General features: G+C 35.2%; 1 protein-coding gene across 1 annotated transcript; it reads left to right on the top strand.

Annotated features, from left to right (window-relative positions):
* Positions 1 to 1,794: 1,794 nt before the first annotated feature.
* On the top strand, positions 1,795 to 27,721 carry LIN9 (lin-9 DREAM MuvB core complex component). The gene is made up of 15 exons (XM_026682067.2): positions 1,795 to 1,888; positions 8,153 to 8,185; positions 11,270 to 11,364; positions 13,032 to 13,136; positions 14,140 to 14,273; positions 15,160 to 15,285; positions 16,440 to 16,597; positions 17,468 to 17,601; positions 18,183 to 18,302; positions 18,440 to 18,538; positions 21,639 to 21,719; positions 22,916 to 23,041; positions 23,421 to 23,603; positions 24,385 to 24,482; positions 26,560 to 27,721. Exons 1-15 carry the CDS (start codon positions 1,810 to 1,812, stop codon positions 26,663 to 26,665), a joined length of 1,677 nt encoding a protein of 558 aa, XP_026537852.1. The 5' UTR covers positions 1,795 to 1,809; the 3' UTR covers positions 26,666 to 27,721.
* The last annotated feature ends 228 nt before the right edge of the window (positions 27,722 to 27,949 follow it).

Raw genomic sequence — 27,949 nt, 5'->3', positions numbered from 1 at the left:
CTAGCCAAATGGAGTAGGAATCTAACAGGTTGTGGAGCTTACTGTACATATCCTAGAACCCCAACTACTTCTTTGGGATCAATAAGCTCATATATATCCCAGATGATATTCTATCTTGTCAATAGAATTTGTGCAGTAGCCAATGCCAGGTTACATCATCTAACCCAGAGGGATGTGTGTAACATGAATTCATGTGGCACAATGTCCTATATCTGTTCTTGTACATGGCAGTAATTGAAATGCTAAAGTCTGTGATTTTTATATTTCAATCTTATATTTTAATCTGATGGCCGCATCTCATCTGAAAATCATAAATGCATTTTATCACTTATAAAAACCATGCAATATCCAGACACCCCATTTTTATTGTTAGGCCTGTGCCATATCTAGCAGTGTTGAGTGCCCAAATAAGCATTAAGTCAAATTCTCTGGTAGTTTATATACAGGAGGCACTGTTCAAAGGTATCGTAGGCCAGTTCTTTGTGAAATGGGATCAGTGGTGGGATTCAAATTTTTTATTACCGGTTCTGTGGGCGTGGCTTGGTGGGCGTGGCAGGGGAAGGATACTGTAAAATCTCCAGTCAGAGGTGGGATTTGCTGGTTCTCAAAATTTCCACTACTGGTTCTCCAGAACTGGTCAGAACCTGCTGAATACCACCTCTGAATGGGATTATTATGTATTCATGACATCTTTGCAAAAAAAAAAAAGTTGTAATAAGAGACCATTGGTATTGCTCAGTTCACATGAGTCCAACATTAAATATTAAGAAATTATTACTAAGTTTGATACCATGGTATTGCTTTGTATTTGCCCAAGAGTAATATCCCACTGAGAACAGTTTGTGCAAGCAGAACATACAGTATTTATAAATACAGATCTCAACTTACAATCACAATTGAGCTCAACATTTCTGTTGCTGAGACATTTGTTAAGTGACTTTGCCCCATTTTACAATCTTTCTTGCCACAATTGTTAAGTGATACATTGCATTCATTGTTAAATTAGTTACACGGTTATATCTGGCTTCCCTATTGATTCTGCTAGTCAGAAGGTTGCCAAAGATGATCACATGATATCAGGACACTGCAGTTGTCATAAATATGAGTCAGTTGCAAAGCATCTGAATTTTGATCTCCTCACCATGGTGATCCTGCAACAGTCAGAAGCATTAAAATTGGTCATGTCACATTTTAGTGCCGTTGTAACATTGAACAGTCACTAAACAGTTATAAGTCCAGGGCTACCTGTACAATCTGCTGTCCAGAATACATAACAGAGTTGGAAGGGTCCTTGGAGGTCTTCTAGTCCAATTATGCATGTGCATAAGTGCACCAATGTGCCTACTGTCCCTGTCCTATTGTTTTTTTTTATTTTTCTTATATGTATCCATGTATTCATAACTATATTTTTACTTATACCTATTATCTTGTAAGCAATTGACAAACCAAATAAAATAAAAAAAAAATAACCCCCTGCCTGAGCAGGAGATCTTATACCATTCCGGCCAAATTAGTGTCCAACCTCCAGTGATGGAGCCACCCACAGATGAAGCCATCGACCAGATGCGGCCACTGCATGCAGCCGTCCATTTTCCCCAACTCGTCTCCTCTCGCCTTGTGGAAAGATGACAGTAAAACTGTCATGAAACTGCAACAACTTTTTTTCGCCGAGCCCGAAGAGAGAAACACCAGACAGCCGACTTCCCGCCCGAGCCTCGGTAGAGCCCGGGTAAAGCGAACGACTCGCGCACGTCCCGCCTCCTCCCTCCAGTCAGGCAAAAGCTAGAGGACGCCGTCTCCTCCCCCACAATGCACCGCGACAGGCAGCCTTTGAAAAAGCGGCGCGGCTCCTTCAAGATGGCGGAGTTGGATCAGCTGCCTGACGAGAGTGAGTAGCGATCTCTGCCCCACCACCGGCCTTTCCTGCTCACTCACTCCCGAAATAGAGGTTCTAACCGCCGGACCCTCGTCTGCTCCCCTTTCCTGAGTCACAGTCTCGGGCTCGATCCTCCACCGGCGCTTGCTACTTCTTTTGTTGCTCCTGCTGCTGCTGTTGTAGTAGGAGCCGGAGCTGCGCGGGGCCGGCGTCACAATCTCCTCTCTCTCTCTGTGCCTGGCCCAGCTCTGATTTCTGATGGCCTCCCCTCCGGCCTCTCCTTCGACTTTTAGAAGGGGGCTGCGTGGGGGTGGGGGAGAGGCCAACCGAGCAGGGCCGGAAGCCACTATTATGTAAGCTGCCCTTCTCCTGGTGGGACTGAACCGCACCCTGAACCCCGAGTCTCTGAGCAGGCCGGAACCGAGATTGGGTCCGTCTTTGGCATGGAAGAACGCACGCTTTTCAAATCGGCCAGAGAAGCGTTGTGTGTAGGGCAGCGAGTGGCATTACGCCTCTCCGGGATAAGCAGGGAGGGCGAGTAGAGCTTCACGCCGTAAATAAAGTGAGGGGGATATTTGTCTTGCTGTGAGCATCCTTCTAGTAGTTGTCATGACGTTGGCCTCCTGTCTGCTTGGAGAGATTTGACTGTTGGACTTTTACTCTGAGAAGTGCACTGGTTCGTGGGGAACTGTTTTTAAAGTGCATTAAGTAATGGGTTTAAGTCTAACTCTTCTCTTGTATCTGCCTATCTTGTATATATCAAAATGATAATGTTATTTATATAGGTGGCAAACCTTTCAATGGTCTGTAAATAGAAAAGCAAGCCTCCCATAGTCCTGTTTTGATGGTTGTCTACATCCTATATATTTAAACAATTTGTGTATTATATCTGGGAAATTATGCTACTATTATCTTGAATGGCCCCAACTGTATGGTTAAATTAGTAGGCTGGCAAAATTATTGGAAGCAATTTCAAATGTTTTAAACTGAGAATGGAAGTCACGCCTCTCTGAAAGTACTGACTGAACAATTGGGGATATAGAGCAGCAACAAACATCAGATCTGAAGAATTAATTTTGTTTCATATAGAATCCTGAGATTCATCAATCAGACCTGGTGGGAAGTCATTTCCTTGGAATTAAATTAAAATCAGGACTTGAATATATGGCATACTTCTTCCTTACATAAATATAAATCTGCATCATTCCATGCTTCTTATATTCAGCACTGTAATTTAAGGAGGAGAAGATTGAATTCATCATTACTAGTATGGCATACACACACACAGTACTATTTGAGCCACCAGTGAAGTGGAAAGAAAATAGTTCATTGAAGGAAGGATACTTTTTTTATAAAAGTGAGAGTTACTCTAGAAGCAATTTGGTAAAGATGTTTGTTTGGCTTGTTTGTAAATATGTATGATGTACATATATAAATAAAAGGAACTATTACTTTTAATGGTAAAAGATAATATCAAATATTCTTGTCTATATTTTGCAATTGAATTTGATAAAGATATGTGGAACACGTATAGATGTTGCACAGTGAATATTGAAATAAGGCCATTGATGTGAAAGACATGAAATGACATAAAGACAACACAGATATAATCAATGGATATTGCTTTGAAATAGTAATGTAATTATTACAAGCATTTTTATTTTATAATATGGAAGAAATCAAATTATAGATTTCATTCTTCAATCTAATGTGAAGAATTCCACATTTCAAAGATTATTTGGGGGAATCTGGAACTGTCTAGTTCGGACTTATAGGTTATGTAATAATGAAGGGAGAAGAAAATTTCACTCTGGGGAGTGAACTTTTGCATATGGATTTCAGACTATTTCCTTGTGTGGCATATATATGATAGCTGGACAAGAGACAAGGCATATACACACTGCAGAACTTAATATTCTGTATTATATTTATGACAAAGTATATGGTATTGTCAACAAATTTGAACATCAAATTGATAGTCAAAAATGTTTGGCATTCAAAATATAGTGTAAAAAAATTCAAATACTAGGTAATTTTTCTGTTATCCTATATGTAACTGAAAGAATATGTAAATTATATAGTCAGAAAATGTGTTTATAAATACCGTGTTTCTCCAACAATACGGCCTCCACCAATAGGAAGGCCCAGCATGATTTCTAGGCATGAGGTGAAGTTAAGCCCCGCCCCCAAAATTTAGGCCTATTCAAACCATGCTTTTCCCCGCCATTTCTCACATCGTTTGTTAGAACTACACGAGGTAAAGAGAAATGGGTGGGGGGATGGGGAGAAAACTTGCCTTTAGGAGTGCCCTGCAGGTAGCCTAGGCTAGAATACCCCGATAGCCGATAGAAGCTCCCTGAAGGCAGAGTCCCCAGCTGCTTCAGGGCGTGGCGTGGCTACCCGTGTCCCCTCACCTTTAGGGCAGTCTCTTTCAAGCGATGGAAGCTCCCCAAATGCAGTCACCAGCCACTTCAATCAGCCGGTAGAAGTGGCCTCGAGGCGAGCGCACACACACGCACACACACCTCGCCACGAGGCCGCTTCTATCAGCAGACGAAAGCTCCCTTGAAGGAAGAGTCCCCAGCCGCTTCGGGGCGAGGCGGGGCTGCCCGTGTCCCCTCGCCTTTAGGCAGTCTTTTTCGGGCGATGGAAGCTCCCCAAATGCAGTCACCAGCCACTTCGATCGGCCGGTAGAAGCGGCCTCGGGGCGAGCACACACACACACACACTCCGGACGATCGAAGTGAAGTGGCTGGTGACTGCATTTGGGGAGCTTCCATCGCCCGAAAGAGACTGCCTAAAGGCGAGGGGACACGGGCAGCCACGCCACGCCCTGAAGCAGCTGGGGACTCTGCCTTCAGGGAGCTTTCGTCGGCTGATAGAAGCAGCCTTACGGCGAGGTACGTGCGCATGGGCTGTTCTAAGTGGGGGAGGAAATTAAGTCACCCCCGAAAAGACGACCTACCCGTTTTTTCAGGGGTCAAAAAAAAAGAAGGCCCGGCCTTATTTTGTGAGAAACACGGTATACTATACAAAGTTGCAAATTAAACCATTGCTACTTTTTTGAATTCTGTGTACCTTTCAATTAACTAATCCACCAATAAATGTGTGCCATGATGAAGAATCAATATGGATAAAAAAAATCCTGAATTATTTATGCTTCCCATGTCATTTGCTTTTGCTTTTACTGCTTAAGCTAAATGCTGAGAGCACATCTATCACATTTTGTTGTATATCTTGACCTACTAGAAAAGCTCTTTTATATGAGGAATAAATTACATTCTAAATAAGGTTTAATTTTATTCACGTCTAAATTATTATTGTAATCTCATGCCATTCCAAGTATACCACCTAAGGTGCACAACCTTAGGTTTCTGTAAATATTGCTGGAGTTTAGCTTTCATAAGCACCAGACAATATTAGAACATCTGGATGCTGACAACCAGAATCTAACATCTGGTTAGAAAAGCCTGTTTCTCATGTGTTTGATTTAACTCTCTCAAACGCTAGATGTCAAAACTACTTGGGTTTTCTAGTTCAAAAGTTTAATTTGTAGGCTGAGATTCATGTAATTATATATTTCTTATACAAGAGTTCACAGCTGTTAGAGTCTACTTAAGTTCTACATCTGGCTGTGAACACTTGATTTTCAAAGGAAAGGGATTTAGATTAATATTTGAGGAATTTCTGATTCTAAAAAGCAAGCCTTTTCATAGCCATCACTTGTATAAATACATGTCCGTATACTGATAAAACAGTTTAAATTAACATACATATAATTAAAATTGATTTTTAGAAAATTAGATAATTCTCCAACAGTCTACTACCTAAATTCCCCAATTTAAGCTAAAATAATAAACATATTTACGAAGAAGTCAAATTGAAGTACATTGGATGCCAGAATAGGGCTGCAAAGCATAGTACATTATAGACCTCATAGACATATTTATCAATTTTTTATTGCTGAATAAATAAGCCTTGTGATTAGCCAATCTAGTTGAGAAAACATGTATTGCTTTATGACATAGAGAACATCTTATTAACTTCATACAACAATGTATGAATTGGTAATTAGAAAATAGAAATAACATTAATGATATGGAATAATTTTGCAGCATGAATATAATAGGTTTTTAATTTAACAAATTTCTCTATAGAGCAGCGGTCGCTAACTCGTTGGCCGGAAGAAAATTTTGGTGGGCCGAAGAGAAATCTCACCCCCAGAGCATCCCCCCAAAGCAATTAATCCAGGTTGCACAGAAACACAAGGCTGCGCCGCCCACATGGCTCGCGGGAACCCTCCCCGCCCACTCCTTACCCAGCAAACTTGCCTGCTAAATTGCTATTTTTCCTTTTTCTAACCATCAGATGTTCTGCTGTGCCGGGAGGTTTAGATTAGCTAGGAAGCAGGAAATGGTTGGATTTCTTGCTTTCTAACTAGTCTTTAAATCTTCAGCTCTGCTTTTAAGCACAGCCGAACCTCCCTTAGGACTGAAGGGTCTATTATTCAGTGCAGACTCACGGCAAGCAAACTTGAGAGGCTGAGCTAGCTAATGGCAGATAGATAGATCACTGAATGATTCTGTGAGCAACTCAATCTGCCTGCCTGCTTTGCCTGGCTTTGGGTAAAAGTTGCTCTTTTTTTATAAAAAAATCAATATTTATATAAATATTTATAATACTTACATATAAGCCATGTCCAGCCACTCACATGACCACCAAACCACACCCACAAATTAGGCCATGCCCACAGAACCAGTTAGTGGTCCTCAGGATTTAAAATTATGAGTTTGGTGGTCTCTGAGGTCCAAAAGGTTGGCGACCCCTGCTATAGAGCATTCTATTAAGCCACATGAAGGGATAATTTCAGGCTTAGCATTATAACACTCCATGTTTGTAAGCTTCTGGAATGCATCTGACAATACTGGACTAGATAGGACAGTGGTTTGATTCAACAGACAGTTGCATCTTTCTACATCTTATCTTTGCTAATATTTTTCTTTACAATTTATTCAGCTGTATAGTGAGCTGCCTGTTGTTCATCTAAAACACTGTTAGTGAAGATATAATCCATCAAATGAGAATTACTGAAAAATAAATATGACATATTAAAATAAAATTTAAAAACATGCTCATAGTTTCCTCTTCTTAAAGAAAAACCTGATCTGATGCATAAATATATTAACCCAACAATTGCAGATTATATTGTTTCATCTTGAAATATTTTAGGTCCTTAATGTAAAATATAAGCCATCTGTAGGATTCACTATTTCAGTGTAACCTACACACTAAAATAATATAGCAGTATTATTGTAAAACTAAAGAGAGACAAAAACACCTTCTGTAATGTTGATTAAAGAATATACATTGTTAATCTCCAATGAAAGTTTCCCTTGTGGGCATCCTATGTTATATCTTGTATGAAATTGCAATAAATGTTTTTTTATGAATGTATGACTTTGATCCTGATTTGCAGGGAAGTAAAATTTATGGTATGACCATTTAAATGCAACCAGTTTATTATAAATTGAGCAGTAGGTGCTGAAATGAGCAAGCACAAAGCTCTATAGCTCAGGTGACAAACTCGATCGCGTCATGTGACATTTTTTGCTTTTGCAGAGCTGGGGTGGGCATGGCCTGAACATGACACATCTGGCCCGCTGGCACCAGTTACACAGGCCTGCCCTATAGCATCAAACTCTGATTTACTATACATTAATTTATACTAATATGCTTCTGGTATTTTGTTTTACATTTTAATTTTGTTTTTAATATATCTATAATCTCTTTAATACATGCTTTTTTTGCAACATGAAAGTATTTTTTATTAAAAAAAATCTCTCCTTCTGCAAAACTGTTACATTTCCTTGTACGAGTTTGTAAAAGTTTTGAAATCAGTTTACATCTATAAAGTAGATATGGCTTAAATATTTTCTTTTTAACAAGAAAATATGAAGTCAAAATATTAATCGTGAAGTACAGAAAAGTGAAATTGCAAATCTACCATTTCATCCTTAATCTTGCTGTGCCATGCTGACTAAGCAGACGGTGTTTAAGTTGGAGTAAATGGATAAATTAGCAATGCCAATTTCAGTGCTAGCTTACTTGAAAGGCTTGGATTGGATCTATCTGGAATAATATAATGTCTTTGGATCTGTTATCAATTTATGGATTTAAAGACTGAGCTCTTAAGTCTGTCAGATGTAAAAGCAGCAAGACTAATAACTGTATTGTTAGAAATAATATGACTTTATTGAGTGTTGTTGTTTGTTTCAGGTTCATCAGCAAAAGCCTTGGTTAGTTTGAAAGGTAGGACAACCAGATTATTTCTTCATATATATGTTTATATGCATCATAGTGAGCCCAAAGCAAGTCATGATTTAAGTTGTATAAATTCATTTTATAAGTTACCTACTCATTTGTGGCAGAATTTGGTTAATCTTGTACAAAGCAAGATTGGTCCCAATTATTACTTGGATGAGAGAGGGAGGGAGGGAGGGAGAGAGAACTCAAGCTGGAGGATAAATATGCATAAAGTGACCATATATAAATATAGAGTCAAGAGATTATATGTATGATATCAAGCTCAACTCCAAAGGTTTAACTTCAGATGACATCAGATCAGCTGTAATGTATCTACAGTGGATGGCATTTGTGGAAAAATTGAATATGTATGTGCATGTGGGTATATATAAGCATGTGGGTTTATATAAGCATGTGTGTAATGTACTTGGATTTATTATGCTGTATTCATCTTTATTCTATTTTATTTTTGTATATACTTCTTTCTGTTAAATATCCAGCGGTCAAGCAGACAAAGACCCAGTAGTTCTGTGGAAACAGCCAATAAGCAATAAAGCAAGGCAATAAATTAATGGCTGAAATAAACAAAGATTAAGTTAATCCACAAAACTTTCCAGAATGAAATTTGTAATTATGCAAGAAATAAAAATATGAAATGAATTTATATGAATATAAATATGTATTTATTCTACAATACGTTTCTAGATTTATAGAAATGGGAATGTGAAGATCAGGAAGATAAATAAATTGAGAAGTTCCAATTTTATTTTCATAGGCATGAATTTGGAGTCCATTTAAATAACATATCAAAATTAGCTTTTATTTGAATATTGTATCTAAGAAGTTTGAAATTTTAATTCAATATCTTTTTTAAAATTCAGCATTAAAAATCAATGTAACATTTTAAATTGTACTTTAAAAAGTACCATAGTACGTCATTTTCAAATTAAAACTATAATTTCCCTCTAAAATGCTCATGATTTCCTGTCAGATTGGAAAGAGAAAACATATTCTCTCTCTCTCTCTCTCTCTCTCTCTCACACACACACACACACACACACACACACACACACACAGAGAGAGAGAGAGTTTCTTTTGGGGCTAAGCAATATGCCAAGTCCTAAAAATGTAAGCCAAAGAAAAGCAAGGTATGAGGTAAGAAAAGAAAATCCTCCAGCTGATTTTCTGGGTCTTCTTTTTTCTTATGACCCATTAAGTCATATTTAGTATATTTTATGAGCCATTCCTTTTATTCTGTTTGATTAAACGATCTCAGCATGCTTTTGTGCACTGATTACTCACTTTCATATTCAATCCAGTATTCATTCTTAATACTGTTTAGTATCTTAAGTATTTCATTCTCATTGCATTCAACTTTTTTATATTTCTTCTGGCATACCAAATTCCTATATAATAAAGTACACAGCAAAAATACATCGCTGTTTTCACTTCTTTCAACAAACATTCATTCTTTGCAACAGATTACATACTACTCATAACCATTCTAACAACATTTGTATGTTGTAAAATTTTTCCATTCATGTTTCATAAAAGCAAAATACATAATATTACAGTATATTGTTTTCAACATTTATGTACAACATTAATGTAAAAATACTGTATTTCTCTTCCATGGCTTTTGATAAATTACAAAAATTATATGACTATAATTGATTTGTTGCATCATACTGTCTAATACTGCTACAGAGTGCTGTAAAGCAATATGAAGTATTTAAAATCTAAGTTCTATTGCTATTTGTGCTACAATCATTTGGGTTCTTGACCAACAATACAGCATTATCTGGATATAAAACTTCCTGCGCATTCACATCCCAGATGAATACATTTCTAATTTCAACACAAATATTCCATATACGTTCATAATTACATTAAGCATGAGTGAACATGAGACAGTCACAGTATTCTATCAATTGACAGGCACAGATGCAGTCTTCACATACACATTAAACAATCCACATGGTCACTTCTTAAGCATCTAAATTCATTTCTCTAGTACATCATCAAAACCTAGCTTTACCATATTCAACACTCCTACACCGTTCAGCATTACTTTGTCATTTTTTTCTTCAACGCTAACATAGCATTTGCTTAAATTCCACTCTTCAATATGTCACTATTATTCCCATACAAATGTTTAAAATACCCACGGGAGCATTCTTCATTTCAGTTTCATCCTACATCATTTCATCATTTTATTGAGTGCTGGAGACTCCTTATTTGGCTCTCTTCATGCAATTCCAAAACAACTTTTTATTTCCATCCAAATTATTTTGCATTTCTTTTGCCTCTTTCAATTGTAATAATTTCTTGCTGTCTATAACCACAGTACTTTCTTTGCAATTTAATATACTTTCTTTCACAATATACAGTGGATATAGAAAGTCTACACAGCCGTTAAAATGCCAGGTTTTTGAGGTGCAAAAAAAATCAAATCAAGATAATTCACATGTTACTATGCCACACACAACATTTCTGCTAATAAATTCTAACTTTGTGAATTAAAATCAACATTTATATAAAGTTGATGCCCAGTTGCAGCAGTATCTGATGGGGGTGTGTGTGTGTCAAATAGTCAAGATGATGATTGCAATGTGACAGTCAAAAATCTCACCCTTTTGTGCATGTATGCAACAACATTGATACACATACAAAAGATGCAGCATTTCTATTGCCACAATTACAATCTTGCTTTACTTTCCACACACATGCACACACCCTGCAGATGCCACTGCCCAATTTTGTCCAGGGAGTATTAGCAAGTTTGTCCCTGGTGGATCATTGTGCAGCAAATACTCCTCCTCCCTACCTTTATGGGGGAGGGGGATATAATTTAATCTGAAAATAAAAATGAGGTATAAGCATACAAATATAATTGATTGGGTTTAAGAGCAAAGAAAGCTGAAAATTTGCTTCTGAAAATATACTCCTCTGGTTGAAATGAAATCATAACTTGAAATTAATTTGATCTAAACTCTCAGAATAAGAATATAATTGACATAATTCACATTTTAATATATGTATAATTTGTGAAAGAAATTATATTTAAAATATATAACTTATTTATTACAGAGGGAAGTTTATCCAATACATGGAATGAAAAATTCAGTTCTTTGCAGAAAACACCTATTTGGAAAGGCAAAAATGCAGGAGCTACTGTAGAAATGGTAAGTAGCAACTTTTATCTTTATAGGTTGATTTAATATATTTGTATCTATCGTTCTTCCAAAACACTGTGTTCTTCTCTGGTCTAGTCTACAAAGCTAGTTAAACCCCATAAATTTCTTTCCTTTTGCTTTTCGTTATAACATATGATGGAAAGCAAATTATTTTTGCTTGATTTATAAAATTAGAAATTTAATATTTTTATGAAAGAAAAATCCTATGCATACTTTTTTTAAAAGTAGTACCAGAAGACATTTACCAATGAGGTTTGTTGTAGTCATTCTTCTAATTTGTGAACTCCTCTCAGGAAGCAAGCCATAAGAATGACAGATTCTGGAGTTAATGTAACTCTCTCCAAGTCTACCTGTTCAGATGTCATGAACAATTGTTTCTTTGCCTTTGTTTTGTATTTGTGTCTTCAATGTTGACTCTTGGCAACTGTTAGGACAAGTCTCTTCAATTTTCTTGACAAGATTTAAGAAGTGGTTTGTCGTTGCCTGCTTCTGAGAAAAAGTGACTGACCCAAAGTCACCCCATTGACTTTGTGCCTAAAGTGGAACTAGGCGTCACAATCTCTCAATTTCTAAGCTGGTGCTTTAACCATTACAGCAAATTGATTTTGTTTTGAGGACATTAATCCATCAGATATATAGGACCGCTATATATGCTATATATGCTGATCATGGAAGTTTGTGGATGCTTCCACTGTAATAAAGTTAGCTGTTAATGTTGGAGTAAAGAACAACATCCCTTTTTCCATTCCTGTTTCAGCTACAAGGAACTGTGACAAATTATTTAGATTTTTCACATAGTAGCAATTTGTTTTGCCTAACCTGAATTAAATATGGCTTATTGTGTTGCAACATTTTCCATCACACTATGTTGCCCTCCTACATTGCTATTCGAGATTAAAAGCTTTTCATTGGATGAGAACAGATTATTCAGGACTAAGTCTAAGTAATATTATGGGTGGGATTCAAGTGGTTTATACTGCATAGATTGGACTGCAGCAATACTACTTAATTCCCTTCTATTACCATTCATGGTTTACTGCAAAAATTACTGTTCTCTCAAATAGAAATAGCATGAGCCCAGGGCTTCTCATTAGACATTGGTATCAGCTATGCATCCAACACAACAGACCCGTAGGTATCTGTCTCAAGACTAATAATGCTCCTTGATTCTAGAACATATTCTTCTGGATAATTCCTCTATTGGGATTATATCAGATAGACAGATGAGCTTAATTCTCCTTCTTACCAGGACTATAGATTGAAGCTTGATCCCCAAAGAGATATAACCTTTGGCAAAGCTGTTGTTTCTTCAATTGCCTTATGAGGACTAAGTCCTCCTGCAAATAAGAAGCTTTTTACTGATTTATGTGTGTGAATATCAGAGAACATCATTAAAAAACTGGTTACATGTATTTGTAATTAGATCATCAATGTATTCACAATGTATTCACACATCCTGTCATTTTTTTCTCCTTTGATCTCCTATTGTTTTCCATCAAGTTAGAGAAGTCTGTTCTAGATTTCAATATAGATAAGGGTTTTTTTTTTCCCTAAACAAAAATTATAATGAGCTTGCTGTATTGCAAGAACTGGTACTGGGAAACCTTACAGCCTGCAAATCAAGTTTTTGTTTGGTTGTATTTTTTTGGTTGCAGCCTTTCAGAAATTCCAAACGAACTCGTTCCTTTTGTGAAGAAGATGAAAGACAAATGAATACAAGATCACCAAAAAGAAATCAGAGAGTTGGAATGGTCCCACAGGTATATATGAAGCTGTTCATATATAAGTAGATTGCTTATTAACAAGTTTGTGTTACATAGAGCTTACTTATATTAAAAGCTAGGGACATCACTTTTTGCCTGTAAAAAAGGAATTTGCAGTTTCTACCTGTAACTCATTCCTTCCATTAAAAGTATGTTCTAAGGTAATGATGGCGAACCTTTTGGAAAATGGTTAACTTGATTCTGTTGACATGTCACACACACACAACCCAAACAAAAGATAAATAATTCCTTGCATATTCATTTTTAATTAAAAATATATAGTCTAATTGTGTATGATCTCCAGGATCTGCTGGATTTGCAACACGCTTCTTATCCTCAAGCAATGTTCTCTTTCTCTTGAGAGGTCCCTATGACCCATCAGCCACAGGCAGCTCCGGGTCACACAAGGCCTTCATTCTTGAAATGGCTTTGGAAAATGCTCTTTTGCAATTTCTTCAGCCTCCAAAAACAATGCAAAAGTATTCCTTGTTCTCACTGAATTTTTGGAGGCTGCACAATTTCTGGAGGCTGTGCAAGAGCACACCCCATTCTTTTGCAGCCTCAGCGGCTTTGGAAAATCGTGTGAGAACAGAGCATGTTGTCGGATATTGGTGAATACCATGTGTATTATCCAAAATGGTGTGACATGTCACCTTTGACACACATGCCATATGTTCAACTTCCCTGTTCTAAGGGGATGATACTCATTCCAAAGCAAGAGCATAGAGAAATTGGAAGATGTTCTCTTGACTTTCCTTTCCTGGTTGTGCCATCATTGTATAGCAATCTTCTATGAATAGATGAGCCTGTCCTTTTGTGGAAGTTACTAATTGGAGCTAACACTATATTGAGGTGTTAAAAATTGTTAAAAAACAATATATTTGTATTCTATATGGTAGATAAAATTCAAAACATGTAAGTCTCTATTGATCATTAATATTTCACTTTAAATGCTTAAATGTCATATATTAATAAGCCTCTATTTATCTTTGTTACTTAGAAATTTACTGTAACTGTACCAACACCAGACAAAAAGGCATCACAAAAGATTGGTTTGCGGCTACGTAATTTACTCAAACTTCCTAAGGCCCACAAATGGTGTATATATGAATGGTTCTATTCAAATATAGATAAGTATGTATGACTTTTCATCTACTACTTTAAATCAGTTTATGATTATTAAGCTTTTTGTTTATTTTCATTGGCCATAGTCCTCTAAAAATTTAACTAATGGCAGTATAGCAAAATATATTTGACAGTATTTAACATTGTTAAAACAGCTTTGCTGGTAAACTTTAAATATTATCAAAATAAAACATTAATAAGATAAAACTCTATCAAGCTCAACTTATGATGATTTCATAGTCATGCTTATGTCTTTTTCTTGACAGCAATCTGGGAATGTTTTTCAGCTTCATAGCTTAAACCAGGGGTTCCCAACCGGGGGTGCGAGATGATATTCTAGGAGGTGCAAAAACTTGGGTTTAGAAGTTTCAAAATTATAGTGTATGTGCATAATTATATGCATATAATTATTTATTTTTAACAGGTGTGAGAATATATCAGAAGCGTTCTAGGGGTGCTGGGTATAGAAAAGGTTGGTCCAGAATATAGGAAAGGTTGAGAACCCCTGGCATAAATAATTACATATTGTACCTTAACATGATTTCTAACAGATAACAGCATGTACTGCATATACTATCTAGTATATACAAAGAGAGAGGGAGGGAGAGGGAATGAGAATATAGACATATAGTATATAGAGAAATTATAGTAAAATATTTTAATGTTATTTTTGTATCTCGTTACGAGTAATAATTATGAATGAAAGCTGATATTTACATTAAATTGACAACTGTTCATTCTTCACAGATTTAGGAATCAATGTTTACTTTCAAGTTACATTTAATTTACATTGTTATCTTCAATATATGTATATAGAATTTGCCCTAACATATTATTACATAATTCCTGAAAACATACATGCCTATAGTGACAGAATATCACTTGTTTTTAATAGGCCATTGTTTGAAGGAGATAACGACTTTTGTGTTTGCCTGAAAGAATCTTTTCCAAATCTGAAAACAAGGAAATTAACCAGAGTGGAATGGGGAAAAATTAGACGATTAATGGGAAAACCACGAAGGTAAAACTGTGTTTTGAAGAATTAGGTCTTTTAAGCTATATTGTTGGGGACAATTACTTTTACTTGATGGTTTCCTTTTAAAAAGTGTTGAATAGTTTTTAAAATACAGATTATGTTTTATAAGTACAGTTGAAAATGAAAAAAATATACTTTTTTTTTGTCAAAAAACTGTTAGATGCAATTTTTGTATCTTAATAGAAAATGATACGATTTATGGCTGTTGCTATATAAACCAGTTCTACAAAGTTGGGTAATAAATTTTAAAAATTGGCCCATTGTGTCTTAAATTTAAAATCATATATTGTATTCTTATCACAAAGTAACATATAGAGTGCATTTCTTACCACAATCCTCTAATTCCTCTGGGCCATTAAAAATTATGTAGGTGAAAAATGCAATTCCTGATTAACACAATAACAATTTTTCCTGCTTTGATTTTCCATAATGGTAAAGTCATTTATTACTTGATATCAAACTACTTTGAGAATCAAAATAAAGAACTCCTTCAGTTGGGTCTATTCTTAACCCTTCATCTTCTCAAAACTACTTTGTAAGAGAATGCTGTATTTTGGAGTAAGTATCATTAACATGCTGATGATACCAGCTCTGTCCTGTGGAATACTTGAGTTGTAATCATATGTACATTTACATAAAAGTAAATCTCACTGAAGGGCAATAGGTAGTAAAGAAAAAGTTTTTCCAAATAAACTTTCAGTGCACAAAATTGATTTGTTAATTGCTGAAATAAAAACATGATTCTCGAAGCCTGTCAACAGCACTTTAGAAATGAGCAACATGACTTCATGTTATAGTTATGAGAATAGAATTACAGAAAAATCTAGAGAGCAACATGTTGCCTAGCCCTGCCATACTGTGATGTAGCTGTTACTATACTGTTCTTTCTTTAATGGGTGAATTTGTTTTTGGCAGGCTTGGGTTTTATTTTTTCCCATCATTTAACATTAATATTTAGCTCTTGTCCTTCAAGAAACAGTTCATGCTGCTTATTGCTAGCTTTGCTTAGAAAGGATTTCCACATGTAAATATTTCATAAAAACATTTTACTGTACTTCCAGAGGACCATCTGCAGGATTTAACATATTTTCATGAGCATAGGTGAAAGACATCAGAATAGTTTCATTTTCTGTTTGCAGATGTTCTTCTGCATTCTTTGAAGAGGAAAGGTCAGCATTAAAACAGAAACGGCAAAAAATTAGATTATTGCAACAGCGAAAAGTGGCAGATATATCTCAATTTAAAGATCTTCCAGAAGAAATCCCATTGCCATTAGTAATAGGCACAAAAGTTACAGGTAATTTTTACTGCTTTTACATAAAAATCTTTTTTTAACTAATGTTGAGTTTTACTGATCTAGCTTAGTTTGAAAATAACTTTTCTTTTTGCATGTACTATTACATCCATCCATAAAGAGATTCCAGCTGATTTAAGTATTTCAAGTCTAAAATAATTCAGTTTGTTATAAAATATATGAAAATAGTATTTCAAAATTTTCCATCATTGACAAAGAATCATATCGTGAAATCTTATGTCCACACTATGTTTATCATCTTTGTGGTTGATGTCGTTCAGTGTTTTATTTTTCTGAGTAGCCAAAGTTCATTTAATCTGTTTCCTGTAGTTAATACAACTTGTCTGATTATCACGATGATAATCCTGGGTATATCCAACCCCACTGATACCCAGCAATATTACAGTCAGCTTTTTAGAATGAAATTATTTCAACATTATCTAGCATTATTGAGCAGCAGTAATACCATTTTGTTTTAACTGCCTACCATTTTGAGTTTTGACACTTTTAACAATATGTACTTATGCATAGGCATTGTCTGAAAATCTAATCTAGCTTTTTATAATTTTATGAGGACAGCCATTCACATTGCACAAGCAAAGCCAAATAAAATCACATGCTACAGAGATGCTGTCTGAAATTAGAGATACCTTTCTGAATCTTTTTTCACTTGGAAATAAATTAAATAATTATTTTTAAATAGTCAAATACTTTTAAAAAATGATGCTTACTTAGTTTTATTGCTATAATGGTTACAGAATTCAGCTTGTTACAGAATTTGGAAAGCTAAATTGACCATGCAATTTAAATTTTGTCATAGCTCAGCAGGCTTACTGTATTTTTCTCCAATTAATAATGTGATATTGATCATAGCACGGTTACGTGGTTCCCATGATGGACTCTTCACTGGACAGATTGATGCTGTTGACACTCTTAATGCTACTTACAGAGTAACCTTTGAGAGGACAGGACTTGGGACACACACAATCCCAGATTATGAAGTCCTCGTAAGTATTGTATTCTCATTTTTTAAAGAAGTAAAATAATGAAAAACTACAAGATAATTCAGGGATGAAAAGATAACAGTATCAATACTGTCAATTTTATCAATGTTTCTAAAATATACTTGGTTCTCTCTCAAAACACAACTAAAACTTGATCATTCCATTAGCTACAGATTGTCCTAGATTTATTTACAGCCATTCCTTAATGGACCAAAATTAAAATGACACTGAAAAAAGTGACTTATGACATTTTTTGCACTTAACAACTGTTATAGCATCCCTATGGTCATGTGATCAAAATTCAGACATTTGGCAATCGGCATGTATATCTGACAATTGCGGTATCCTGAAGTCATGTGATCAATTCAAGCAAAATCAATGGGGAAGCCAAAGTCACAATCATATTACTAAGTTAACAACTGCAGTGATTCACTTAACAATTATAACAAGAAAGGTCATAAAATGGGAGAAAACTCATTTAACTGTCTTGCTTAGCAACAGGAATTTTCACTCAGTGGGATCATAAGTAGAGGATTACCTGTATACAAAATCATTTTAATTTATTTTTTCCTTTATAACTTCAGAGTAATGAACCTCATGATACCATGCCAATTGCTGCCTTTGGACAAAAACAACGACCTTCTAGATATATTATGACACCTCCTCAATTACATTATACACCTTCCCTTCAATCACCAATTACAGTAAGTGATGTAAATTAAAATTTTGCTTCATTTACTAATTAGCTGAATTTTGAAAGACTCAGAAACATTAATAGTTCAAAACATTTAATTAAAACAATTTAAAAATAATAATTATTAAATACTTTTTTCTTTTGTAGGACAGTGATCCTTTATTAGGATCTTCTTGGAAAAACAAAATTTCAGGTTCAGACAGTGAAACATTAGGTGGTTTTCCAGTAGAATTCCTTATCCAAGTGGTGAGTCTCAAATGTTTTTCAGTTTTACCCATATTGATGGATTGACACTTTTTGTTCAGGGATAAACCACTGCAATTCAAAATAATCAATTCTTATGTGTCATATTAGAGAACAGCGTTTGTGAGAAATCATTATTAAATCAAAGATTGCATGGGGTTTCACAAGGATTTGTTGCAGGCCGGAGGAACTGTTGATTACTAATAACTATTTCTCCCAAAAAGGTTGGTTTACTGTTATGCAATCAGCTGAGAAAATTCTATTTCAAAAATAGCAAATATTAAAGCAGTGAGATGTGATTTTAAGAACTACTTTCACAATTTTTGAATTGCAGCCATTATGGTAGAAAGTGGACTTTAATTCATCAAATCAAGCCACAACTAAGATTTTTAATTATGGTTTGTTTTTATATTTGAATTGATTAACCATAATTTGAAGTTTCTTCTTCAGCCTATATCCTTTAGCCATAGTTTAAAGCAGGAGTCACCAACCTTTTGGACCTCCAAACTCATAATTTTAAATCCTGGGGACCACTAACCGGTTCTGTGGGTGTGGCCTAATTTGTGGGTGTGGCTTGGTGGTCATGTGAGTGGCTGGGCATGGCTTTTATGTAAATATTATAAATATTTATATAAATATTGAATTTTTTTATTAAAAAAGAGCAACTTTTACCCAAAATCAGGCAAAGCAGGCAGATTGAGTTGCTCACAGAATCACAGATTCACTTAGAGATCTGTGTTTCTGCCATCGGCTAGTTGAGTCTGCACTGCTTCAGTCCTAAGCAGAGCTAAAGATCTCAAGATTAGTTAGAAAGCAAGAAATCCAACAATTTCCTGCTTTCTAGCTAATCTAAATCTCCCAGTTCAGCAGAACAGCTGATGATCAGAAAAAGGAAAAATAGCAACTTACCAGGAAACTTTGCCAGGTAAGGAGTGAATGGGCGGGGAGGGTTCCCGCGGGCCATGTGGATAGCGCAGCCTTGTGTTCCCGTGCAGCCTGGATTAATTGCTTTGGGGGGTGCTCTGGCGGTGACATTTCTCTGCAGACCACCAAAATTTTCTCATGGACCACCGGTTGGCGAATTCTGTTTTAAAGGGCATTGTTTGAGAAGATGTGGAATCAAGGAGATTCTGCATCAGAGGTTCAAGACCACTTTTAGTTATGGAAATTCAGAGGGTGACTTACTCTCCGCTCCAGATATATCTTATGTATCTCCCGTTGCTGGGAAAAATGGAGCTGGGAAGTTATGTTTGTCATCTTGAGCTCCTAGAGGAAATATACTTCTAAAAGTATTCCACAATCTAAAGGGGAAACCATATGAAGTGAGAAATTTTTACTCATGGGTAATCTTCATATTTCATTTCCACCCATTTTGATAAATGACATGAAGGGGACTCAATCATCAGATCTTCCTCTTACCTGGATAAAATGATAGATTTTTACATGTCTTGTCTATCCATTCTTTGTGGAATCTCTGGAGAAAAATAATAGCACATTTGTGTTAGCACTGTATAATGGAAGCTGTAAAATAAAATATGATATATTTCCATTGTATCTGCTCTAGAAGATTGGCACTAGCAGAAATGTTTAACCACAATATGGCTATCTAAACATTTCTGCTAGTGCCAATCTTCTAGAGCAGATACAATGGAAATATATCATATTTTATTTTACAGCTTCCATTATACAGTGTTAATCATAAATCAGGAACAAGAAAACAGTAGTCACGTTTCTGTTTCCTACTGGTCAAGCATCAAACCATCCTCTACCTTGTTAGTTAATATAATTAATATCCTTATTAGTACATTTTATGTACCATCTAGATGTGTTGAACTATAAATCCTGTAATGCAGAGTCAGCATGCAAGCTGTTCTGCTGGTTGGAGAAGCAAAATTATCCTGTGCTTATATAAGGTTGCAATAGTACGTAAAACTATTAGTATTTCATACTTATGAAATTTGAAGTATGAAATTTGAAGGCTTGGGTCACAGAGTATGCCAGATTCTGCTAAAATGAAAGTCGGGTAGATTGCAGTTTAGTTTATTGTAGGAGCCCAGACATACTCTTCGTGTCTTATGGGAATTAGGCGTTTATATTAAATTATTGGGATTGGCAGCTCTGCTGTTAAGCAAAGCAGTCACTAAATGGGAGATTGCCTGTCTGCAACCGTATTTTTCTTTCGCCCATCTCTGCTGTTTAGAGTTCTCATCCTGATACTGGGATAATTAGGAAGAAGGGAATTGATGTTTATATTTATATTAATTGGAAAGGAAGGGATCACAAGAGAGTAGGCAAGCACACAAAGGGAAGTACAGGTTGAAAGGAATGCATTGATGCCAGCAATCCCAAGCATGGGATTGGGAGCCATAAGAGTGCTCATCAGACAGCCAGTATATTCTCCATTGTGTGCCTTCTTGTAATTCCTTCTTCTCCAATCTTTCTGCTCTGCAACAGTGGGGAGAAAGAAAAACAGATCATGTGACACTCACTGCAATGCTGATCATGTGACTAAGACTGCAAAGGTCATAAACATGGGCATGGGTTGCAAAGTTATTTTTTTAGCATCATCATAACTTTGGTTGGTGAACAAGGCAGTTGGTAAGCAAAGTATCTATAAAACAAACTTAAGGTTGCTAATCAAGCAAATATTTATTACATGGGTATATTCAACATGCAGCATCCCTGGATGATCTAAAGATGTCAAAAAACAAAATGAAAAATAATGTTTGCTACAATTTAGTGTGGAGGTAGATCTTCCAGGCAGAGAGATTCAACCAATCAGTAAATTGCATTTAGCAGGAGATATGTTAGTAGAATTGGCTGCCGCAAACTTAATGCATCAAGCCTGAAATGGTAGACTTGTGCTTGAACTTTAAGTATTTAATAAATAAATTTATTTAGACTGGGTAGAAAACAGTACCTTTCTCTCATTCCAACACCATAGCAAGCTCTTTGGGAAATGTTTCCAGACCATAGTACAAATAGTACATTACTACTATTGTTTTTAATATAGACCAATCTAGAAAAACAACATTATATTACTAACTTCCAATTTCTATGATAAATGGAAAATATATTATACTTTTTTCTCTGCTTTCCTCAGACCAGATTATCAAAAATTCTTATGATCAAGAAGGAACATATCAAGCAGTTAAGGGAGATGAATACAGAAGCAGAAAAATTGGTAAATATATGCTCTTTTTTCAGTGGTCATTATTATATCAACTTGTGATCCCGAAACATATTAGTCTTTTCTTCACACGTTGCAGGCATGCTCTAAAGGCTGCAGGGATAGTAAAAATTTGTTCCACTAGTGCAGTGTTTCTTAAAATGGGGTCCCAGGACTCTTGGGTTTCTGAAGACCCACTTAGAGGTCTACAAAATCAAAATTATTTGCTAGTCTAACTTGAAAAATAATACAATAATGATTTCTTTCTGGGGAAGAAATTATGAACTGAAGCAGAGCCTATGACTGTGGTGGAATGAAGAGTCAGCATGTAGACCGGCTGTTTGTACTTCCTCTCCAAATAAGAGGATTAGAGATCACCCATAAGGGCACCATACAGTTGCTCTTCACAAGGAGACTGAAAAATAGCATTCTCTGACAGGGTTAGAGCACAGGGAAAAAAGGGAATATCTAATTTGTTAAACAGTCAGCATCTTCAAAAGGACTCTGGGTTCCTAACATCCTTTTTTAATCACGTTTGAAAATTGCTTGACTGCTTTTCAGTTATTAAGGAACAGTTGAATCTACAAGTTTGACAACACTGGTTGAGTCATTTAATCCTTAATAAAATAAGTTTTGAATACATTTAAAAAATTAATAAGCAGCAAAAAGGTGATTAGAACTTTGATTTTGAAAAGCTACATAATAAAAGTCCAAATGTATTTGAAATAACAGGAAATTAGTTTCAAGCAAGTGTGGGGATATCAGCTGTAATAAAATTATTAATATTTATGAGTGTGACTGAATGTCTTGTTCAGTAGGCAGCAAAATATACACAGGCTTCATTGGTTCTTATTAAAAGAGTGACAGTTTGTTGTGCAATATACAGTGCAATATCAAATGAAAATAATATTAGTGTAAAGTTTAGAACACAATGGGTTTCAGGTATTGTTAATTTTAAAATAGAGTTTTATTAATTTAATTGTTAGCAGCAATTGAATAAGAGGATTCTTAGTTCATCAAATAAATTTAAAATACATTTGTATATTTTTTTTACAAGAGATAGGTAAAAGCAGAAATATACTTAAGGAAATATTTGGTCATGTTTAAATGTTAGGAAACAAAAATTATAGACTAATTTGTGTTTTAAAAATCTGATCATTATAAAAATTATGCCTCTTAATGCATTTAATTTATTTATATATATTTTCTAGAAATCCTATTCTATGCCTATTGGTATTGAATTTCAGAGAAGATATGCAACTATTGTTTTAGATCTTGAACAGCTGAATAAGGATTTAAATAAAGTTTTACATAAAGTTCAGCAGTATTGTTATGAGGTAAGTGTTTCGCTGGTTTCATGTTTCAGTAATTATAGGAGAAGCTACGGGTTCTTTTGAATATATTCCTAATGATATGCATTGCCTATATTTATACATTACTGATATATCTTCTATGCTGCCACATAAGCATAGAAGTTATCTTTCATTTCTGTTTGATGTAATTATAATTAACTGGTATCTGCAGATGACTGAAGAAATAGGATAAGCTACTCAGATGTAGGTGAGGTCTATTTTCTGTCACAAGTAAAAAGCTGATATGATACAATGCTATAGTTTTGAAATGTCAGTGTCCACCCTAGAAAATATGGCCTAAATGAGCATTTGGAATCTTGGCTTTTAAAAGTGGCTCAATTCTCAATTCCTTATTCTATTTCAGCTTGCTCCAGAACAAGGTCTTCAACCTTCAGACCATCCCACAGATCTGACACGAAGATGTGAGGAAGAAGCTCGGAAGATTGTCAGGCAATCAAATACATCAACAACTGGACAACCTTGTGTTCAAAATGAAAATCTGACAGAATTGATTGCTAGACTCACAACAATATTACTGCAGATTAAGGTAAATTCATTAAGAAAATGAGAACGCTTACATTAGTCTTCAACTTACAATCATTCATGTAATTACCATTTGTAGTTGCAGTGGTCTTGGAAAAAATGACTTACAATCTGTACTCACACTTAAAACCATCACACCACTCCTGTGATAACATGATCACAATTTGGGCACTTGACAACCCACACATATTTACAATTGGTTGTAGCATCTTACAGTCATGTGACCCTGATTTTGTGCCAATTTCTGACAAAAAATGCCTATTAGGGAAGATGGATTTGCTTAACAACTGCATGATTCGCTTAATGAACACTAAAAAGAAAAATATGATAAAAGTTGGATCTAACTTGCCTTATGACTGCAATGACTTACAACAAAAATTCCAGTCCTAATTGTGGTTGTATTTTGAGAAATACATTCTATCACTTTGGGTTAGGAAACTTGTTGTGATCAAATCACCTGCTTGAATCTGGACTCATAAATAGGCAATTATTAGATATAGGAAGTAATTTTCCTATACAATCTTCAATTATCTTGTATTCATTTTATTAGCGAAGCCTAGTCTATAGTGACTCCCCATTACTTATACTTATGAATATTGGAGTAGTAATCATTTCTTTCCCAGCCTTTGCAGGATAAAGTAAGATTAAAATCATGTCCACAATTGTTTTTCCTGGGGATGGCTTCCTCACCCTGTCCATGTTTCTGTTTTTGATGTGTGATTACATGTATTTAAGCAATATACAACAGAAAACTTACACGATTATTTTCATGAAATTTCTTCCAGTGTCTAGCAGAAGGAGGCGATCTAAATTCATTTGAGTTTAAGTCATTAACAGATTCACTGAATGACATTAAGAATTCTATCGATTCTACCAATATCAGGTAAGAACTTGAAATTAAACTTGTTTCAGGTATATTTACAATAATCTTTTCAAAGGGATCACCATCATATGCCAATACAGACCTCTTAGTAGATGGAAGAAGAATGTAGCAGCACGTCAATCTATTTCATGATGAGACAATCATATTTCTCAGTTTATATGCTGCATTAATCACAGAGTGATTCTAAATTAGGTACAATGCATTATATAAATTAGGTACAATATATTTTTAAAAAGTAAAAGAATAATAACCCAAACCTTGTTAAACAACCATACCCGAGAAGAAAAATACCATAGCACCAAAAATTAATAGCAATTCATCCCAATATCAGTTCCTTCCAAGTCCAGGTGTCCTTCAGGAAGGCTATGAAGACTTGGCTCTTTCAGCAAGTCCTGGGCTCTGTGATTTTGTGGACTCATTAATATGTATGTATGACTATTTCAATTTTTGAATTCCCTGGACAAATGTTTTCTATTTGGTTCTCTTTGTATTGTCATATTGTAGTCTTAACTTGTCTTGTACACTTCCTTGTGTTTTTTGGACAATTAGCCTTACAAATCTAATAAATATATATCAGTGAGGGTGTCACAAATTGCTCTGCCCCAGAACATGCTGAAAAGCCACATAAGCAGGGTCAGGGTTGTATGAACTTTGAGGGATTGCCGTTCCAATGAATAGCCATGGAAGAAGCAAGTGTCTGAGATCCCACAAGGTGACATAATTTTATCAATTAATGCCTGGAATCTGCCCTTATTAAATATAACAGAGCAATTAGCAATAGGCCCTGAGACATGCTTTACACATGTCAAGTAATAACTGAAAACAACTGACAACCAATGTAGTTCATAGAGCAGAGGTGTTACTTGGGTGATCTAAGGTTCTTTGTACATTCAGGACCAGTTGATGGTTCCTAGTAGTCATGAAAAGCAGCCCCATGTAAGCTTGTTAGTGTAATTCAAGCACAAGATGACTAAGGCATAAATGACTGTGAACAAGACCTCCCAATTAGGAAAGGGTGTAATTGGAACCCACGGTGGATTTGTTTAGAGGCTCTGGTAGTCAAAAATTTTACCTGTTTGATCATGAGCTATAAGTCCAGGAGGACCCCCTAAAACTATGTGCCAGTTCTTTTTGAGAAAGTGCTATCCCACTGAGTATCAATGTTGAAAAGCCACTCGTAATAAAGATCTCATGAATCCACAGACACTCAGTCTTGCTGGTTTGAACCTAAACCTTTTCTTCCTTATTCAAATCCTAACAGTGTCCAAAACTTGGATAGTACCACAACAGAATCAGTTGTCAGCAGTTTTGATATATCACTGGGCATCATCTAAATATTGATAACTGTCCCATGGTAGTAGATGGCCACACCTAGTAGTTTCATATTATGTGAAACAGAAGCTAGGAAAGTATTAAACTTCAAGGAACTCTGCAAAACAGGTGTTTAAGTCTCGCTCTTTTCCCTTTATCAATACCAATATGATGAAATTAGTACTATTACAATGCCTTCTGCTCCCATCCTCAGACATTTTTGAAGGATACTACTATGTTAGTATCAAGGCCACCAAAAGATCAAATAGGGCAGGAGAGTCGCACTACCTCTACCCTGGTCCCGCGAAAGATCATTTATAAAAACAATGCCATCTCTCAAGCCCAGGATCTCATTGAAAAGCATCTTAATAATCTGCTTTTTCCAGGACACTCTAAAACTGCAATCCCACTACTTTCCCCAAAAGGGGAACAATTGGAAGTTATCCAGCCTAATGGAATATACAACTGCCTCCCCTTCAGTAGACCATCAGTAAGACCACCCTCTTACTCAATTCATGGAAACTACTTCAAGTGAATAATGTTTGCTCTTCACTGTGTTAAAAGACATTATTTTCTTTCATGGTTGATATTGAGAAATATGGTTCCTTTTCATGAAATTACCTGAAATTATACCAAAAAAGGCAAATAAATACTTGAATATCATGAAACCGTTGTTGTATGTAAACTTAGAATATGTATCTAAGCACATTAATACATCTGCATGTATTTTGGACTGTTTTAAAAAGAACTGTTTTTCTTTCTTTAGCTGTTTCCAAAATAATGTAGAGATCCATGTTGCACATATCCAGAGTGGCCTCAGCCAAATGGGAAATTTACATGCTTTTGCTGCAAATAACACTAACAGAGACTGAGAGAAATATATATACTCCAAGTGTACCGAATATAGTAGAGGAAAATGCTTGGTGTGTATGCTTTACCAAATATTCTACCAATTGGAAGACAAAGGAAAAAAGGATATTTTGAGAGTGTTTGTACTACTTCTGAAGAAACCAGCATAAAATTACCAGCATTGCTATGGACTTCATCACTTGCTATGCACATAATATTATTTTGTTTTAACAGCTAAACTTTAGTTGTAATATGTGTGTGTATTTGTTGTTTTAAACTGAAAGTTATGCAGACACGTTTTCATAACAAAGGAAAAACTAAACGTGGTTGCAGCAAATGCTGGCAACTACATTAGAAGTTTTTGAAAACAGTAAAACTAATATGATACAGTTGAGAGATCATATTAGTAATTTCTTCTTATTGGAAACCATGATCGCTAATACTGTGACTTACTAGCTTTTTGATTTTAGCCTCTGAATAGTGTGCTAATTGATAAAGCAGTATAATATATTCCTGTGTTTGAGAAAGAGCAGGATAATAGAATACCTGAAGGAGTAATAGCAAATAGATGGCTATTGTACACTTGTGGATATTGAGAATCCCTGTAAATCAGTTAATGCCTTTGGAATATTTAATTTATTATAACTTATAAAAGTAATTGAATGAAGGAATAGAAAAGAAGACTATTTTTTTTAGTTAAGATATTTCACACAAATAACTGGTAATACTTTCCACTGATTGGTTTGCACAATTTAAACTAAACATTTGGTTATCAAGCAGTTCATATAATTTTATAATGCAATTGGATAGCCAGTCCTCCAAACTGCCTTAAAAACTAAAGACCCGAGGAGCATAGAAAAATGTTGATCTTGTAAAAAGGTGTATTGAGTTGTTATATTTAGTATAACCTTGTAAAGCTTCAGTGTAATAAATTGTTTTCAGATTAGAATTTTCAGATAGCTGTAGCAATGTTTTGATTCCTTGGTACCTCATAAAATGAGGTCTTTTGTATGTTAATGTATAAAGAAAATGTAAACAATTATTTTCAATTTTAAATTTTGTATAGTTTTAAAAATGAATCTATATTCTGTGTCTGCATTTATGCTGCTTCAGAATTTAACTGCAGAGTCTATATTTAGCAAAGCCTGTTCTTTTATGAAATGCATAAATTTTATTCTCATTGAGTGATGAGAAGGCTGCAATGTTTTACAAAAATTGGAAACCATTTTAAACATGAAAAGGTTGAAATAATTTTCAGAAATGAAAAACTGTTTTCAGAAATGCATTCTTACCTGATATGGAGATGT

The sequence above is a fragment of the Notechis scutatus genome, chromosome 1 (assembly GCF_049901735.1).
Source record: "Notechis scutatus isolate UNSWTSFEM ecotype Mainland chromosome 1, rNotScu1.2, whole genome shotgun sequence".
Lineage (NCBI taxonomy): Eukaryota > Metazoa > Chordata > Lepidosauria > Squamata > Elapidae > Notechis > Notechis scutatus.
Note: the sequence above shows the minus strand (reverse complement) of the source record. Positions and strands in the feature narration are given on the sequence as shown.